General features: G+C 55.6%; 1 protein-coding gene across 7 annotated transcripts in view; it reads right to left on the bottom strand.

Moving 5' to 3' along the window:
- CFAP99 (cilia and flagella associated protein 99) overlaps window positions 1-17118 on the bottom strand; it is a 44947-nt gene that overhangs the window by 18230 nt on the left and 9599 nt on the right. For all 7 annotated transcript variants that reach the window (XR_009210623.1, XR_009210622.1, XR_009210621.1 and 4 more), the window contains exons 3-6: window positions 9697-9841; window positions 8553-8647; window positions 3864-3976; window positions 1822-1999 (exon numbers count right to left, since the gene is read on the bottom strand). Coding sequence is in view for 4 of the 7 variants with exons in the window: in XM_058430272.1 (XP_058286255.1) it covers window positions 1822-1999; window positions 3864-3976; window positions 8553-8647; window positions 9697-9841 (531 nt within the window). In the remaining 3 variants the exon portion in view is untranslated. The remainder of the gene's footprint in view (window positions 1-1821; window positions 2000-3863; window positions 3977-8552; window positions 8648-9696; window positions 9842-17118) is intronic.

The raw sequence follows: 17118 nt of genomic DNA on the forward strand, positions 1-17118 counted from the left end.
CAGCCATCTATCCATCCAATTCTCCCTCGAGGCGGCTGGGGCGGGAGAATCACATCAGCCCAGGAGGCAAGAGGTTGCGTTCATCCACTATCCTTACATCTGCTTCTTGCCTGGGTGACAGAGCGAGACTCTGTCCATCCAAATAACAATAATAATGATAATCACAATATCCATAATAAAAGATATGAATAAAAGGGAATATGGGACCAATCACCATGGATCATGTCATCCATCCATCTGAACTCCATCCATCCATCCATCCATCCATCCATCCATCCATCCAACAGGTATTTATTGAGGTTCTGCTTTGAGCCATGACTAGGCTAGGCATTGAGAATATGGGACAAATAATGGCCAGGTGCGGAGGCTTACGCCTGTAATCCCAGCACTTTGGGAGGCCGAGGTGGGCAGATCACCTGAGGTCAGTTAGGGACCAGCCCGGCCAACATGACAAAACTCTACCTCTACTAAAAATATAAAAATTAGCCAGGCGTGGTGGCCAGTACCTGTAATCCCAGCTACTCGGGAGGCTGAGGCAGGAGAATCACTTAAACCCAGGAGGCAGAGGTTGCAGGGAGCCAAGATCGTGCCACTGCACTCCAGCCTGGGTGACAGAGCGAGACTCTGTCTCAAATAACAATAATAATAATAATAACAATAATAATAAAATGAAATAAAAAGAGAATATGGGACAAATAAGATGGATGATGTCTGCTGGAGTAGGCAGACAATAGGCAGGCCCACAAATTACTAAACAACTCTAAACTCCAATTCGGTGAAGAAAAGGAGCCAGGATCAGTGAGAAGTAAACTAAGTGAAGGACCTGACATATTTGAGGGGTTCATGAAAAGCCTCTCTGGGAAGAGGGATTTTAATGAGACCTGAAGGATGGTGGGAGTGGGGCAGGACTCTGGGGCCTCCCAGCACCATCCCCTTCCCCTCCCATATAGCCCTTAGTCCTGTTGCAGAACCATGTTGGTTCTGGGAAGCTCAGTCCATTGCTGGTGCTTGGGATAGACCCCATGACCAGTCAGGACATTATATTTCTGATCACAGTGATCAATTCAAGGCAGGCATGAGACCTAAGCTGGTCCAGTCAGACTTTTCCAAAGAATTCTTGGCGCCAGGTGTCCTCTCATGCATGTATACCATGATGGTATAGGTGGTGGCAAATGAGAATATTTTGCTATAATCAGGGAAGTTAGCCCAAAGATGAATTAGACTTACAGAGGAGACTAGGACAGAGAGCCACAGAGAGGCAGAGCTGGAACACTGGTCACGTATGCCTGAAGCCTATCCTACTTCACTCATGAGGGTCAGCCCGTGCTCTATTGTCTAAGCCAGTTTGAACTGCATTTTTCTGTTATTTGCAATACAAAGCATCCTGACTGATAAGTCAGCAGTGGGGAGAGAAAGAAAGAGAGAGGAAGAGTCTCTAGGCCTGCCCAAAGACTATGCTGTCATCTACACATCATACTTAATGGGGAGGGGGTGTTGCATTACACTAGAGTTAAAAGTGGGCTCCAAGCTCCAACTCCAGATAGGTCGGAGCCCCATGGCCTGACAGCTCCACTCAACACCTACTTATAGGACCACAGTGCGTGGAGTGTGGGAACCCACTGGGTGGGCTCCGGGTCAGCTGGGTTTCCCTCTCTGTGGGGAGTGGGGGTGGGGTGGGGTCATTTAGTGTTCCTGGTCTGGTCCAGTGCACCCTCAGCCCTGGGGGGAGCCCAGTCCCCCACAGGCCCACACAGTCCACTCTCCCAGCTTGGCCACCCTGATGCCTGCAAGCCGGTGCCTGCTGAGAATGCCCACACTCACTGGTCTTGGCTTGGCCATGACTGGGACTGGTTCGGGCGCTGGAATGGTGCGGGGCCTGGGGGCAGTCAGGTTGAATTCCTTGGGCTCTGTGACCTTGGCCTTGGTCTTTAAAGGAGAGGATTGACTGGCAGACACACCCTCCAGGTGGTTGATCAGCTCCTGGACCTCTGGCTGCCATCTTGAAGGCAAAAGTGGAAATGCCTCTTATGGTCACTCCATAAGCTGTTCAATAAGGCAATGGCCTTTAGATCCAAAGGGCTCCCCAAGCGATTGGGTCCAACTTGGGGTGGAGGTGATAGTGGGATGGATGGCCTCACTTCACGAAGTGCCTTCTACTTGTAGGCACACATACTGTCAACTAAACCCCTGAAACATATACAGATGCAGTCCCCTTGTACAGATACAGGAAACAGGCCCAGAGGCATTGGGCCATGCTGGTGAGTGGGGAGCTGGGAGGACAGGGACAGCCCTGCTGCAGGAATCCAGGGGCTCTGAGGACAAGCAGTAGCCAGGACACAGGAAGCCAATCTGGGCTGGAGCAGATGGAAGCCAGCAGTGGAGAAAGGAGCTTTTTGGAAAGGAACATTCTGGAACTACACTGTTGGTGACTCCTGGAAATGGAGCTGTGGCGTCAGGCGGGGCAGGAGTCCAGTTGTTCTTGGTACAGCCTCTGGGTGGGGGTGCTCTCGGGCAGGGGTTTGGGAAGGGCCTTGCCAGGCCGCCCAAGTCTGGGGCTCCCCCTTCCATGTCCCAAACCCAGCATGGGCACAGCCTACCATCATCAGCCTATCAAGTGTCCTCTTGTGTGGGCTCCCAGGGGGCAGAGGGCATGGCTTGAAATAGCTCCTCCTTCACCTTAAAAGCCATGGTCCAGGGCCCATAGCAAGTGGGGTCTTGGGGGTCTCGCCAGGGCCAGGCCCCAGTGCTCCCAACTTGAGGCAGGTGGGGGAGAGGGGCTGGTCTTAGAGTAGTCAGAGGAAGCCTGAATGGGGGTAGTGGCACAGGAAGAGGGGCTCACGGGAACTGAGCTGAGCAGCTTCCCAGAGGCAACCCTGTAGGCCCAGGCCATGGGGGCCCCTGAGTGGGCAATGAGTCCAGCCTGGGGCATAAGGTAGGGGCACCAGCAGGGCCACTCCTACTCCTTCCTTTGGAGGTTTATCTTGATTGCCAGGAGTGGGCTGGCTGGGACTGGGGACTTCCCCTCGGTAAAGGAACATCTCCAGGGCCTCCTCTCCCCACAGGAACGGCTTTCATCTACCCTGGGCCTCCAGGTCTTCTGCACACAGCTGGTACCTAAGTGAGCTGCTTGTGCCAAAACAGCCTGTCTGTCTGTCCTCAGGAAGACAAAGTGGATCCCTTCAAGTCCTATCAGGGGAAAAAACTGGGGGGCCCCTCAGCTGCACTCAGGCCCCAGCAAGCCTCTCCATGGAGCACAAGGCAGGGCCCTAGTGACTGTGCTGACCCCTCTGCCTGGGGGTTCTGGCCTGCCCTGGAGTTTGCCCCAGGCCTGCTGGGGAGGCAGGAGAAGGCAGCAAGGGCAGCATGATGGCAGCAGGCCTCGACACAGCCCTGGGGACCCCGAGAGAGATCTAGACCCCAGAGCTTTCTCAGCTCCCTCCACCCCCAGCCCTACTCCGCACTCTTGGGATCTGCAGAGAGGCCAAGGGCTCTGCAGGGTCCCCACAGGACTAGAACCATTGACGCAGCCCCAGCCAGCACGTAGGCTCCAGCGCAGAAGGGTCGGCTCCGCCCCATTCACTCAGCCAGTCCTGAAATGGCCTTCAGCCACCCGCCACGGGTCAGCTGCCTGGCATGGAGGGAGCTGGGGCTTGGGCAGCTGGACCATGTTCGTTCCTCTCCCCGAGGCTGTGGGGCCAGCCTGGGACCTGGGGCTTCCCTGAAGCTCTCATCCCAACATGGAGTGATTACTGACGCTCATAGAGCTTCTGGGAGCAGGAAGGGGAACGTGGAGCTCCCATGCCCGTGGAGGCACCTGGAGTGGGGTGCAGATGCCATTCAGGGCCCTCCCCCATCCAGCCTACTTCATCAGGGGGTCGATCCAGTTCTCCTTCACGTGGGCCGGCTCGTAGATGAGGCTCCACTCGTCCTTGATCCATGAGCACAGGTGCAGGGGGTTGAAGAAGAACCTGAGGAACTGGGGTGGAGGGGGGCTGTCAGGGGGCCGGAGCCATGGGCCCAACCCCTCACCAGGCAAAGCCCCCAGCACCCCCAGTGAGCTCCCTGCCCCCAAGGCCCCCAGTGGCTCCCTGCCCCCAAGGCCACCAGCACCCCCAGTGGCTCTCTGCCCCCAAGGCCACTGTGCAGGGTGTGCTTCTGGGACTGTCACCACAGAGCTCTCCTGGCGCTCTGATGCTGGTGCTGGTGCTGGAGGCCTGGATCTTGGCTCCCCTTCCAGCTGGGAGGAGCACAGCCCCCGGGGTCCCTGGGTGGGCTGCCATGGGGAGGGGGGGTGCCTGAGAAGCTGGCAGCACATCTTCAGCTTGGAGGGCCTTGTCCAGTCAACTTCCCGAAAGCCAGCTGGATGGGGAGCCGAGGGTCCAGGGCTCCATGGTGACGACCCCAGAAGCACATGCTGAACGGTGGTCTTGGGGGCAGGGAGTTGACTTGGGAGGTGGCCGAGAAGGCACGGGCTGAGCGGGGGTAATGGTGGGCAGGATGGCAACTTCTGTGTGCTGGCCAGGCAGGGCCTGCAGTCACTGCTGTGCCTCCCCAGGGTGGCCAACCTCCCCAGCAGCCTTGGGCCTCCACACCCTTCTCCATGCAGAGGAAACCAGTGATCCTTCTAGAGCCTTCCGCAGCTTCTTCCACCCCCTTTCCCACCCCTTCCCATTTCAGCTCCACACTGCTACTGCTTCCTGCCTCAAGGGGGCCATTTTCCCCACCCCGAGGCTGGCGTCTCTACTTGCCCCGAGGCTGGGGTCTCTACTTGCCTTCCTTCTGGCCACACCCATTTGGGAGCAGACCTTTAGTGCTTTCCTGAGTCCCCTGGGACAGACTCAGCACTGGTCCCTGCCCCCACCCAATCCCTCCATCTCCAAACCCCATCCCCACACTCAGCGTCTCAGCTGGGCTGCTCCCACCAGGACACAGCCCTGTATTGAGGCCCCCATCCTCACTGGGGTGTGGTGGGGCAGCCCTACCCGGAACCTGCTGGAGTTGGGGTGCGGCTTTGCGGTGGGTCTGACTCCCCCTCTGCCAGCTGGCGGATTCCCTGGAGCCAGCAGGACCATCAGCCCCCCCACAGGTGCCTCAGGGCCACTCCCTGCAGAGTGAGGAGCGCCACCTCCTGGGAGCCACACCGTGTCACCGCCCACCACTCCTGACCATGGTGGTGACAGCACCCAAGGTGTGGCCCAGGGGCTTCCCTGGAGAGGCCACAGGGTGGCGTCCCAGTAGCTTGCTCCCCTTCTTCAAGGCCCAGGCTAGCCTCTTCCTGGACTCGGGAAGCAGGACCCCAATGGGATGTGCTTGGCCCAGCAGGGCATGGGGTATGGGATGGAGGGAGGCAGTCTCTTGGGCAGTTCCCTTGGAGATTTATGTGGGCTGTTCCCATGGACCTGCCTCCAGAGGCTCTCTGAGTTGGTAAGTGTGCAGGCACCAGTGTTGGGGGCACCACCCTGGCCCCAAGGGTGCTGTGCGGCCAGCGCCCTGAATTCCTAGGGAGTCCCTGCAGCAGCCCCTGAGCACTCTGTCCTGGGCTGGCGCTTTGGGGCTCTGAGGGCCGAGATTGATCCAGGGCCACCTCCACCGGTGTGGGACCCAGGGCAAGACAAAACATGGATCTTTGTTCATTTTTTTTTTTTTTGAGACGGAGTCTCGCTCTGTCGCCCAGGCTGGAGTACAATGGCGTGATCTCACCTCACTGCAACCTCCGCCTCCCAGGTTCAAGCGATTCTCCTGCCTCAGCCTCCTGAGTAACTGGGATTATAGGCACGTGCCACCACAACCGGCTATTTTTTTTCTATTTTTAATAGAGACATGGTTTCACCATGTTGGTCAGGCTGGTTTTGAACTCCTGACCTCAAGTGATCCACCCACTTCGGCCTCCCAAAGTGCTGGGATTACTGTGCCCGGCCTCAACAATTATTATTATTATTATTATCATTTAGGAGGGGGTCTTGCTCTGTCACCCAGGCTGGAGTGCAGTGGTGCAATCTCGGCTCACTGCAGCCTCAAACTCCTGGGCTCAAGTGATCCTCCTGCTTCAACCTCTGGAGTGGCTGGAATTACAGGTAAGCACCACCATGCAAGGCTAATTTAAAAAAAATTTTTGGTTGGGTGCGGTGGCTCATGCCTGTAATCCCAGCACTTTGGGAGGCTGAGGCGAGCAGATCACGAGGTCAGGAGATCAAGATCATCCTGGCTAACACGGTGAAACCTTGTCTCTACTAAAAATACAAAAAAAATTAGCTGGGCATGGTGGTGGGCGCCTGTAGTCCCAGCTACTTGGGAGGCTGAGGCAGGAGAATGGCATGAACCCAGGAGGTGGAGCTTGCAGTGAGCCAAGATCATGCCACTGCACTCCAGCCTGGATGACAGAGCAAGACTCAATCTCAAAAAAAAAAAAAATTTTTTTTTTTTGTAGAGATGGGGTTTTGCTATGTTGCCCAGGCTGGTCTCAATCTCCTGGGCTCAAGTAAACTTCCAGCTTTGGCCTCCCAAAGTTTTGGGATTACAGGCGTGAGCCACCATGCCCCGCCTGTTTAGCAATTATTAAGAATGTCAAGATAAGCTGGGCGCATTGGCTCATGCCTGTAATCCCAGCACTTTAGGAGGCCAAGGCAGGCAGATCACCTGAGGTCAGGAGTTCGAGACCAGCCTGGCCAACATGGTGAAACCCTGTCTCTACTAAAATACAAAAATCAGCCAGGCATGATGGCACATGCCTGTAATCCCAGCTACTCGGGAGGCTGAGGCAGGAGAATCACTTGAACCCAGGAGGCAGAGCAGTGAGCCGAGATTGCACCACTGCACTCCAGCCTGGGCAACAGAGCGAGACCCCGTCTTAAAAAAAAAAAAAAAAAGAATGTCAAGATAGTAATAAAAGAGCAGACACCAGTGCCCTCTTGTTTCCAGGGTTTGGTTTCTGGTTTCTGGGGTTTGGTTTCTGGTTTCCAGGGAAGCTGGCCCCAGCTCAGTCTCCAGGTATCTCCCAGAAAATGCCATCAGTTTTGCTGCTTTTTCATTAAAATGAAGGCCTTGCTTAAGCTAACTATACAAATGTGTATGTGTCATGAATTACTTACGTTTCCGTGTAGATGGAAAACGTGTCATTGATGTGTACAGTGCTGGCTCGGGGCCGCACTCTCCCTCCCTTCACCTGTTAGGTTGGCCGAGGTGCTGTGTGAGTTGCCGGTCCCAGATCTCTGGGGCTGCAATCCCGGTGGGCTCTGCCACTCCAGGTCTCCCACTTCTCCAGGCTTGGAACACCCCCTGAAGAGCTAGCTGCTTCCTTTAAGAGAGACCTCAAAGATCTGGGCCCAAGGACTTTCCCACTCACTTCTCCAGGGATTGGATCTTCTTGGTTGGAAACTGTCCCCTCCACGCAGAGTATGGAGGAGCAAGCCAGTGGCTAAAAGCCTAGTCTGGGAATTGGCTGCGCTACCCTCTTGCTGTGTGACATTGGGCAGATTACTTATCCTCTCTGTGCCCCAGTTTCCGCAACCCTGGGATGAGTCCCATGTAGGAGCAACCTCACTGGGTCATTGTAAGATTGGAGCAAGAACAGGCACCATGAGTCCGGGGAAACCTGGCAGTCAGGGTGAGCGGGCAGCAGCCAGCAGCGAGCAGCAGGCCCAGGCCCAGACATTTCGGCCCAGAGGCCTATGTGTGCCAGCTTCCCACGCAAGCGGCCCCAGGCAGTCAGGGGCGTGGGCTCCTGCAGGCTCCCCCTCGGGGTGCCAATCCTCGTAACTGGCCCTGAACCCATTCCCTTGGACTCCTGACGCTGCACAGGGAGGAGAGGCTGTTCTGGGCCTGGGGTTTGATTGTGAGTCAGAAGAGGCCCCCCAGGAGCAGAATCGGATTTCCCCAGGACGAAAGCAGCGCAATCACCCACATTAGTCGGTGTGCATTGGGTTTTGTTGTTGTTGTTGTTTCTTTGTTTTTTAGAGACAGAGTCTTGCTCTGTCACCCAGGCCCAAGTGCAGTGGTTCAATCATTGCTCACTGCAGCCTCAAACTCCTGGACTCAAGTGATCCTCCCGCTTCAGCCTCCCAAGCAGGTGGGACTACAGACAGGCGCCAGCATGGCCAGCTTGCTACTTCTTTGAAATACAGAAGAAAACCACCAGAGTTTCTTTCATTAAAACCAACCAGAGGTCGGGCGCGGTGGCTCACGCCTGTAATCCCAGCACTTTGGGAGGCCGAGGCAGGCGGATCACGAGGTCAGGAGATCGAGACCATCCTGGATAACACGGTGAAACCCTGTCTCTACTAAAAATACAAAAAAATAGCTGGGCATGGTGGCAGGCGCCTGTAGTCCCAGCTACTCGGGAGGCTGACGCAGGAGAATGGCGTGAACCCGGGAGGAGGAGCTTGCATGAGCCGAGATTGCGCCACTGCACTCCAGCCTGGGTGACAGAGCGAGACTCCGCCTCAAAAAAAAAAAAAAAAAAAAAAGAACCAACCAGAACGACGAAAGGTGGGCGAGGATCAGACGGACCTCACCCGTGGGCCTCGTGGCCTGGTGGGCAGGTAGGGGTGGCTCACCTTGCACATCTTATCCACGGGCTGGGACTTGATGATGTTACAGAACAGCTGGAAGCCAAGTTCCTCCAGCAGGAATGTGGCTAGGTAGCAGATCACTAGAAAACAGGGGGTCAGTCAGAGGCTAAGGGACATCGCAGGGGCACCAGGGGCATGGCGGGACCAGAGCCGAAGGCCTCCACCGTGTCGGGGTACACAGCCGCAGGAAAACCCCCACCCTTCTGGCGCCCACCTGAAAATGACAAGTGAACACAAACAACATTGTCTTAGAGGGCAACGCATTTGTGGTTTCAAAGCACTTTGACAAATAATCCCATCTGATAAGTTCTCAGAATTTGCAAAGGCCCCTCAGGTAAAAGTGAAATCATTTTGGACTTGTCAATTCTGAGCAGCTGAATCGTCACCTCAAGCCGGCTAGAATGTGAATAAACCTGGGCCCGAGTTTCCTCCAAGGCAGGAACCGTAACAGGCCCCTAGCCTGCGGCCTGGACACGCTGCCCATCATAAGGCTCCAGCTGGGTGGCGAGGGGTCGGGACAGGAGCCTAGCTCAGGACTGGCACCAGCTGCTCAGCTTAGTCTCCCAGTACCCTACAGCGCTCGCCCCACTCCTGTCCCTTCCTGGACGGGGCAGCAAGACCCTGTGCAGGGTCTCAGGGCTGCTCCGATCTCCCCCCAGCAGCACTGGCCACCTGGCTTGCAATGGTCGCCCCGCCCCATGAAAGCAGACGGCTGTCAGAGGCTGCGGGAAGCCCAGGCAGCGAGTCTCTTGTATTTAATTCCCCATAGGACTGTCCAGACCCCAGCCACAGGGTCCATCTTGTCCAAAGGCCTCGGGGTCAGTGGTGGCTAGGGGTCAGCCTACGGAAGGCTCTCGTGTTGTCCAGGCTGCCTTTGGGAGCTGGATGCCCTAAACTGGGGTGGCAGAGCCAGGTCCCTCTGCCCTGGGGCATCAGTTTCCTGTCTGCTAGGTCCTGGTCTGTAAGGACCAAGTGAGGCGAGGAGTCGGGAAGCCTCCAGTGCAAGGGCAGGAACGAGGAGCTGGCCCTGCCCACCCGCTGCCTGCCTGCCTGGCCTTTCCGCAGAGAGCCTGAGTGAACTGTCTCTGCGTCTCTGCGGCCTGGCCCCGGGGACCAGCCGGGCACCTACCCTCGAAGCGGCTGTGGTCAGCCCGCAGGCAGAGTCGGCCATCCTCCACGTAGAAGGCATCCACCACAACGGTCAGCAGCTTCCGGTACTCGAGGCACCCAGACAGAACCTCCAAAACAAAGCTCTGCTTCTGGAGGCTCAGAGCCTGGAAGAGAAACAGCCGGTGGGGGGCCCTGGCTGGGCCGGGAGGAGAGGGCGGCGGTGGGGGTGGGAAACTTGGGCAAAGGCAGGGGTGGAGTGGCCCCGGGGCTGCGAAGGGCCCGTTAGTGGGGCCCCCAGGGCAGCCGGCAGTGCCTCCCCACTCAGGAACTGGTCCCCAGATTCTCCTGGGCTTTCCAGGTGAGGTCAGGGCAAAGACAGAAATAAACGAAGATGATGAGGCAGTGCAAGGAATGCCACAAGGGACAAGTACTGTGCGGTTCCAGCTAATGAGAACAGGCCACCGCATCAAGGCAGAGCAGAGAGTGCCAGGGGCCGGCGGGCATGAGAGTCGTCTAATGCAGACAGAGCTTCAGCTTGCTCAGATGAAAAGCTTCTGCAGATAGAGGGCGGTGATGGATGCACAGCAGTGGGAATGTGCCTAACCCCACAGAACTCTACACTGAAAAATGGCTACAGTGGCACATTTCATGTCATGTGTATTTTACCACGATAATGTTTTCAAATGAACTCATAAACGTTTTCAAATGAATGAATTAAAAAATAACCACGATGAATGATGCATGAATATCTCTGCAAGAGCCTGTCAAGCGTAATCTTAGCTGGGTGTGGTGGTGCATGCCTGGAGTTCGAGGTGGGGCAATGGAGTGGGACCCTGTCTCACAAAGCAGAAGGAATCTCATTGTTTTATTCTGGATTTTTAAATTAGCAGTGAAAATTTCATATATAATATATATATATATTTTTGAAGTTTTTGAGACAGGGTCTCACTCTGTCGTCCAGGTTGGAGTGCAGTGGCAGAATCACTGCTCACTCTCAGGCTGCCTTCCCACCTCGGCCTCCTGAGTAGCTGCTTCCCACCTCGGCCTCCTGAGTAGCTGGGACTACAGATGCACACCACCATGTATGGCTCGTTTTTGAATTTTTTGTAAAGACTGGATCTCACCATGTTCCTCAGGCTGGCCTCTAACTCCCGGGCTCAAGCAATCCTCCTGCCTTGGCCTCCCAAAGTGCTGGGATTACAGGTGTGAGCCACCCCATCCAGCCCTTCAGCTGCTTTTATACTAAAATAACAAGAGGGTAACGAGCTAACCTGAGGCATTCTGCACAAGCCACATGACCTTGTGTGGCCTCAGTTTCCACACAAGTGAACGAGAACAATCTGGGTACTGCTCTGCAAACAGGGCCATTCCCACGCCCTTCTAGCGTCGCCCCTGGAGTGCAGGGGCTGGAGGCCTGAGAACTACAGGCTTCAGCAGCTCTGCCTCTGGGGTTCTGGGTGCAGCCTGGGCTCTGCTAACAAGATATACACTTATGGGAGAAATGGTAGGGGCAAGGTTGGGGGATGCCCCTTTTCCTCAGCTCCCCAGAGCTGGTAGATGCTGGGCTTCCCTTCTGCTCGCCCCTGCCTGTCCCCCCCATGTGGTGGGGAGCTGCTCCCTGCAGTGCCCTGACCAGCTGGGAGCCGGGACTGACTCAGCATGAGTTCCTCCAGCCCTTGTAACAGCTTTAAGCACAAGGTTCCCCGTGTTAAATTTAAATCCCTTTCTCTTGGGAGCGCCAGGACTGGCTTTTGGGCTCCTGCTGGAATGCCAGCTGGTAGCAACATTCTCCCAGGGACAGCCCTTCGTTCTAGGGCTCCGTTGCGGGTGCCTCTTTATCTTCTCAACCTCCACATATTGGAGGGGGTCAGGGTGCAGTTCCCCTATGGTGAGGTTTGTTCATTATCCACTTTCTGAGTGATCTCAGCCAGCTTCCAGGCTGCCACATTCTGATTGCCAAACGGATCCCCCAGCCGGCCCTGCTCCCTGAACTCAGAAACCTCCATCCTGCTGCCGCTGGGCCTCTCCCCAATACCAGGGCGGACATCACATGAATGCGTCTGAAACCAGCCTGCTGGGCTTGGCCCAAGCCTGCCCCCGCCAACCTCGTGGCGCAGTAAACGCGGTTCCTTACTCCCAGCGTGTCTCTTGGTCTCTTCCCGGCCCTTTGGCTGGGTGACCCCGGCTGCTCTCCCTGCCTCTCCTCTTGCTCCCCTTCAAGTCTCTTTTTGACCCAGCAGTCAGGGCGAGGCTTCTCAGATGGATGTCGGGTCAGGCGTCTTTCCTCACCGTGGCCAGGGAGGCCCTGCATGGAGATGCCCAGCTCCCTCGGAGTCCCCAGCCCGCCCTGGCTCCGTTCCAGTCACACTGGCCTCCTGTTTCCTCATCAGGGAACTGGCTGTTCCCTCTGCCTGCGACCTCCTCCCAGCATACTTGCCCCATGGCTGTGAGGACTGTGCTTCCGACCAGCCCTTGCAGGACATGGCCTGTCCCAGTCGCGGCATGGCTTGTTTACTGTCCCTTTCTTGGCTAGATGGCCACCTGGGCACTCGCCAGAGAGGAAAGGGAATGCCCTGCCTCCACATAGATTGCGGGGACCCACTGACATCCTGTGAGTGAGGCTGGGCACAGAGAGGGGGCTCAGTGGGTGAGGGCTCCCCCGTTGAGCTGCCGGGAGGGGCTCCTGCTGGGGGCTGGCTCTGATCTCAATAGCCAGGCTGGCACCTCAGTTTCCCTCTCAGCTTCCTGCAGTTGCCAGGCTGTACCCACACCGAGGGCACTGGTACCCCTCCCCCCCCCCCCGGCCGTGTAACTGACGACATCTTGTCAGAGGAGCCCAGGAGCCAGGACAGACCCTTCCGAGAGCAGTGAGTCAGCATGGCCGCTGAGGGTGATGACTTTGCGGGACGCTGCTGACAACCTCCTCTGGCCTCCCCGGCTCAGGCACCGCGACTCCACTTCTCATCAATGACGTCTGTGTTTGGGAAGTGTGAGCATGCATTTTTAATAAGGTCAGAGCCTTGAGCCCTATGCCATCAGCCCCAGGCAAGGGGGGCTGGGCAGGGCCACGCTGGGCCGGAGGGTCCTGGAAGCTGCAGTGCTGAGTGAAGAGCCAGTAAATGACATCCCAGTCCACGCCAGGCTGGGCCGGGCCCACAGCCAGGTCCTTGCCACTGATGCTGGGCTGGCGGCCTCCAGGACATGTGGTGTCCAGCCTATTCACGGAGAGGGGCCTGGGGCCTGGGGGTGGGGGCAAGGGGTGACACATGCCTCGGGGTGCTGGACCAGGTCCTTCTGACCAGGCCAGCAGAGCTGGGCCTAGGCCGGGTGGGCTCTCTCTCCCAGAGGAGGCAGGAGAGGCCCTGGCTACAGGAGTGGGCTCCTAATGGGGAACCAGCCTCAGCTGCTGAGACCGGCCTGTGGCTGCCCAAGGGTCTCTGAGTTTGTGATAAAATCTCGGGCCTTGGTCAAGCTCAGGGCTCCTCAGTCCCCAACCAGGGAGAGCAGCAGGCACTCAATAGCGAAGGGTCCGGCATTCACAATCGCTAGAGACTGCTGCAGCGGTCTCCCAGCACCTCCAGAAGTGCACTTGTCTGCTGGACTCACACGGTTGGGGAAGAGCTAGACCAGGTCCAGGCTGGGGCAGGTGGGGGGAGGGGGTGTGGGGCCAGGAGGCTGATTAACAACAGGATTTGTGATTCATGTCACCAATACCTGCTCATCAGTAATGCAAAGCCTGAAGTCAGTTAGAAAAGTAGGCCAAGGAAACGGAGGCTGCAGGGCCATAAAGCATCCCTTCTCCCCTCCTTCTCACTTGACAGAAAGAATGCCGTCCTGTTGGGCATGGTAATTTTTTTTTTTTTTTTTTTTTTTTTTTTTTTTTTTTTTTTTTGAGACGGAGTCTCGCTCTGTCGCCCAGGCTGGAGTGCAGTGGCGCGATCTCGGCTCACTGCAAGCTCCGCCTCCCGGGTTCACGCCATTCTCCTGCCTCAGCCTCTCCAAGTAGCTGGGACTACAGGCGCCCGCCACCACGCCCGGCTAATGTTTTTGTATTTTTAGTAGAGACGGGGTTTCACCGTGGTCTCGATCTCCTGACCTCGTGATCCGCCCGCCTAGGCCTCCCAAAGTGCTGGGATTATAAGCGTGAGCCACCGCGCCTGGCCGGGCATGGTAATATGTCCCGCTAAAACCATATTTTGCAACTCTCCTTGATGATACAGCCATGTGACAGTTTTAATCAGTAAAATGTAATGACAAATTGCTAGGTGTGGCCTCCAAGAAAGCACCTTGAAAGGAAGGTAGATTCAGCTGGCACATGCCTTATACTGTTTGCCTTTCCCCACTCCTCACCTGGGATATAGATGCAATGCTGGAGGTAGGGCAGCCATTTAGTGACTATGAGGCAACAGTACGTGTTAAGGATGGCTGCGTGGAGAGGAACGGAATGAGTTCTTCATGGCATCATAGAGCTGCTGAACCCACTCTAGACTGCCTGTCTGCAGACTGCTTCTCATGAGCAAAGATACCTTTAATTGATTAAAGCTACTGCTTTTCTGGATTTTGTTGTATCCAAACACAGTTTCCTAACAGACACAGGTCCGAACAGATGGTTCAAAGTGAAATACATATTGCTTCAAAACTTAGGAAAATATAACAAGAGAAAGGATGATTATAAATACACAAAGCTTGCCACGTGCGGTGGCTCATGCCTGTAATTCCAGCTACTTGGGAGGCTCAGGCACGAGAACTGCTTGAACCTGGGAGGTGGAAGTGGCCATGAGCTACACTGCAGCCTAGGTGAGGGAGTGTCTCAAAAAAAAAAAATACATAAAGTGACTTTTCCCACCTATTTGACTGGTAAAGATAATAATTTTTGCCTGCACACGAGGTTGGGGAGGGTGTAGGGGAACGAGTGCTCCCTACCTGCCCAGGAGAGCAGCAGTGGATCTCCGTGGAGAGCCAACTGGCAATCCACACTGAAAGCATGAGAGCCAATTACTTTCACAGCAAGAACCTGCGTCTTCTTGGACTTGACCTTGGGTGCACCCAAGATGGAAAGGGACAGGTGGCCAGTCAGTCCCACGGTGGTTTGTAACAGATCTCATCTCTAGATCCTTAACTTAATTACATCTGCACAGACCGTATTTCTAAAGTCAAATTCATAAGTAACCAGGGGTTAGAATTTCAACTTTTTTTTTTTTTTTTTTTTTGAGACAGAGTCTTGCTCTGTCGCCCAAGCTTGAGTGCAGTGGCGCGATCTTGGCTCACTGCAACCTCCGCCTCCCAGGTTCACACCATTCTCCTACCTCAGCCTCCCATGTAGCTGGGACTACAGGCGCCCACCACCACGCCTGGCTAATTTTTTGTATTTTTAGTAGAAACGGGGTTTCACCGTGTTAGCCAGGATGGTCTCGATCTCCTGACCTCGTGATCCGCCCGCCTTGGCCTCTCAAAGTGCTGGGATGACAGGCGTGAGCCACTGCACCCGGCCAACATTTTTTTTTAAGAGCCAGGATCTTACTCTGTTGCCCAGGCTGGAGTGCAGTGGTGCAATCATAGCTCATCGTAGCCTTCAACTCCTGGACTCAAGCAATCCTCCTTCCTCAGCCCCCGAGTAGCTGGGACTACAAGCACGTGCCACTATGTTTGGCTAATTTTTACATTTTTTATAGAGAAAAGGTCTCACTATGTGGCCTAGGCTGGTCTCAAACTCCTGGCCTCAAGCAATCCTCCTACCTCAGCCTCCCAAAGTGCTGAGATTACAGGCATGAGCCACCATGCCTGACTCATTTTTTTGCTTTTACAGAGAAATGGGATCTTGCTATGTTGCCCAAGCTGGACACGAACTCCTAGGCTCAAGTGGACCTTCCTTCCCCAGACATCCTAGTAACTGGGACTAGGTACGTGCCACTATGCCTGGCTTAGTATTTTTTTTCGGTGGGGGGGGCACAATTTAACCCAAAACACTGCCTTTCACCGCAGTCTGCTGTCCAGAGTCTGCCATTTGGTTTATGTATTGTATAATTTTCTGGCAAGTGGCAGCCTTGAGCCTTGGCCTAGCAAAATCAGTGAATTGCAACAATTTCTTGATAGCTGGAGAGGAAAGCGAGTTGTCCAAACTGGATCAGGATCCAATGCACCACCATTCCTCTCGGGCTTGTGAGGGGCCTTTGAAAGGATCTGAAAAGGCTGGGTGTGGTGGCTTGCACCTGTAATCCCAGGACTTTGGGAGGCCGAGGCGGGTGGATCACAAGGTCAGGAGATCGAGACCATCCTGGCTAACACGGTGAAACCCCATCTCTACTAAAAATACAAAAAATTAGCCGGGCGTGGTGGCGGGCGCCGGTAGTCCCAGCTACTCGGGTGGCTGAGGCAGGAGAATGGCGTGAACCCGGGAGGCGGAGCTTGCAGTGAGCTGAGATCGCGCCACTGCACTCCAGCCTGGGTGACAGAGCGAGACTCCGTCTCAAAAAAAAAAAAAAAAAAGAAAGAAAGGATCTGAAAAACCAGTGCCTCTGAGGAACAAGCCTCCTTGCCACCAATGGGGGCATCTGTGCAGATCCGTGCTGGGCAGCTCCCTGGATATCCGTTGTGTCTGCCACTGCCAGTTTGCCAGTAGGATTGGTGTGCCAGGCTCCCCGTGGAAATGCACACCTGTGATCGTCACGTTGTGACTCGCCAGGTAACAACTAGTCTCATCTACCATTAATAATCTGTGGGTCATAGAAAACAAACCCAAACCCAAACTATTTGTTGTAACAAACTCATTTTTTTGGTAATGATGATTATCAAGAAATAGACATGAACTTTACCACTTTTTGCTTGAGGAAGGGGTAAACACACCCCTTTCCCTGCCAAGGTGCCGTGTGGCTGTGCAGGCCAAGACAGCGTCAGGGGGAAAGTTTCCACGTGGAGGCAACAGCTAGTGCAGCAGAGAGCACGTGGAATGTTCCAGAAACACTAGGAGACCAGTGCAGCTGGAGCAGAGTGCACGCGTGGCAGAGTTGAAGGCAGAGCTGATGATGGACAGACGTGGGCTAGAGGAATGGGGGTGCCCAGGAGGCGCCAGGGTTCCCACTGGAGCAAGGGGAGAGGGAGTGGCCGCCGGCTGAACTGGGGATGCCAGGATCAGCAGCTCTGGGGGAGGTCACATGGATTCATTCACCTACTGACGTGTGACATGGGAGGTGCCCATTGGACACCCAAGGAGATGTGAGTCCAGGCTCGGGAGAGGTCAAGGATGGAGGGAGGAGCAGGAGCTGTCAGCAGGCAAGGGGACCAGGAGTGTGTATAGCAGGGAGAGCAGAGAGCAGCCGCTGAGCCTGTGTACCCCGCACATCCGACAGGGGAGGCCCGAGCCCAAGAAGGAGTGGCTGCCAGGTGAGAGGCACACCTGGCGCAGGGGTACCCAGGAAGCTGATCGGAAGGCCCCGGAGCTGGT

This window comes from Hylobates moloch, unplaced genomic scaffold (genome assembly GCF_009828535.3).
Source record: "Hylobates moloch isolate HMO894 unplaced genomic scaffold, HMol_V3 SCAFFOLD_17, whole genome shotgun sequence".
NCBI classification, from domain to species: Eukaryota; Metazoa; Chordata; class Mammalia; order Primates; family Hylobatidae; genus Hylobates; species Hylobates moloch.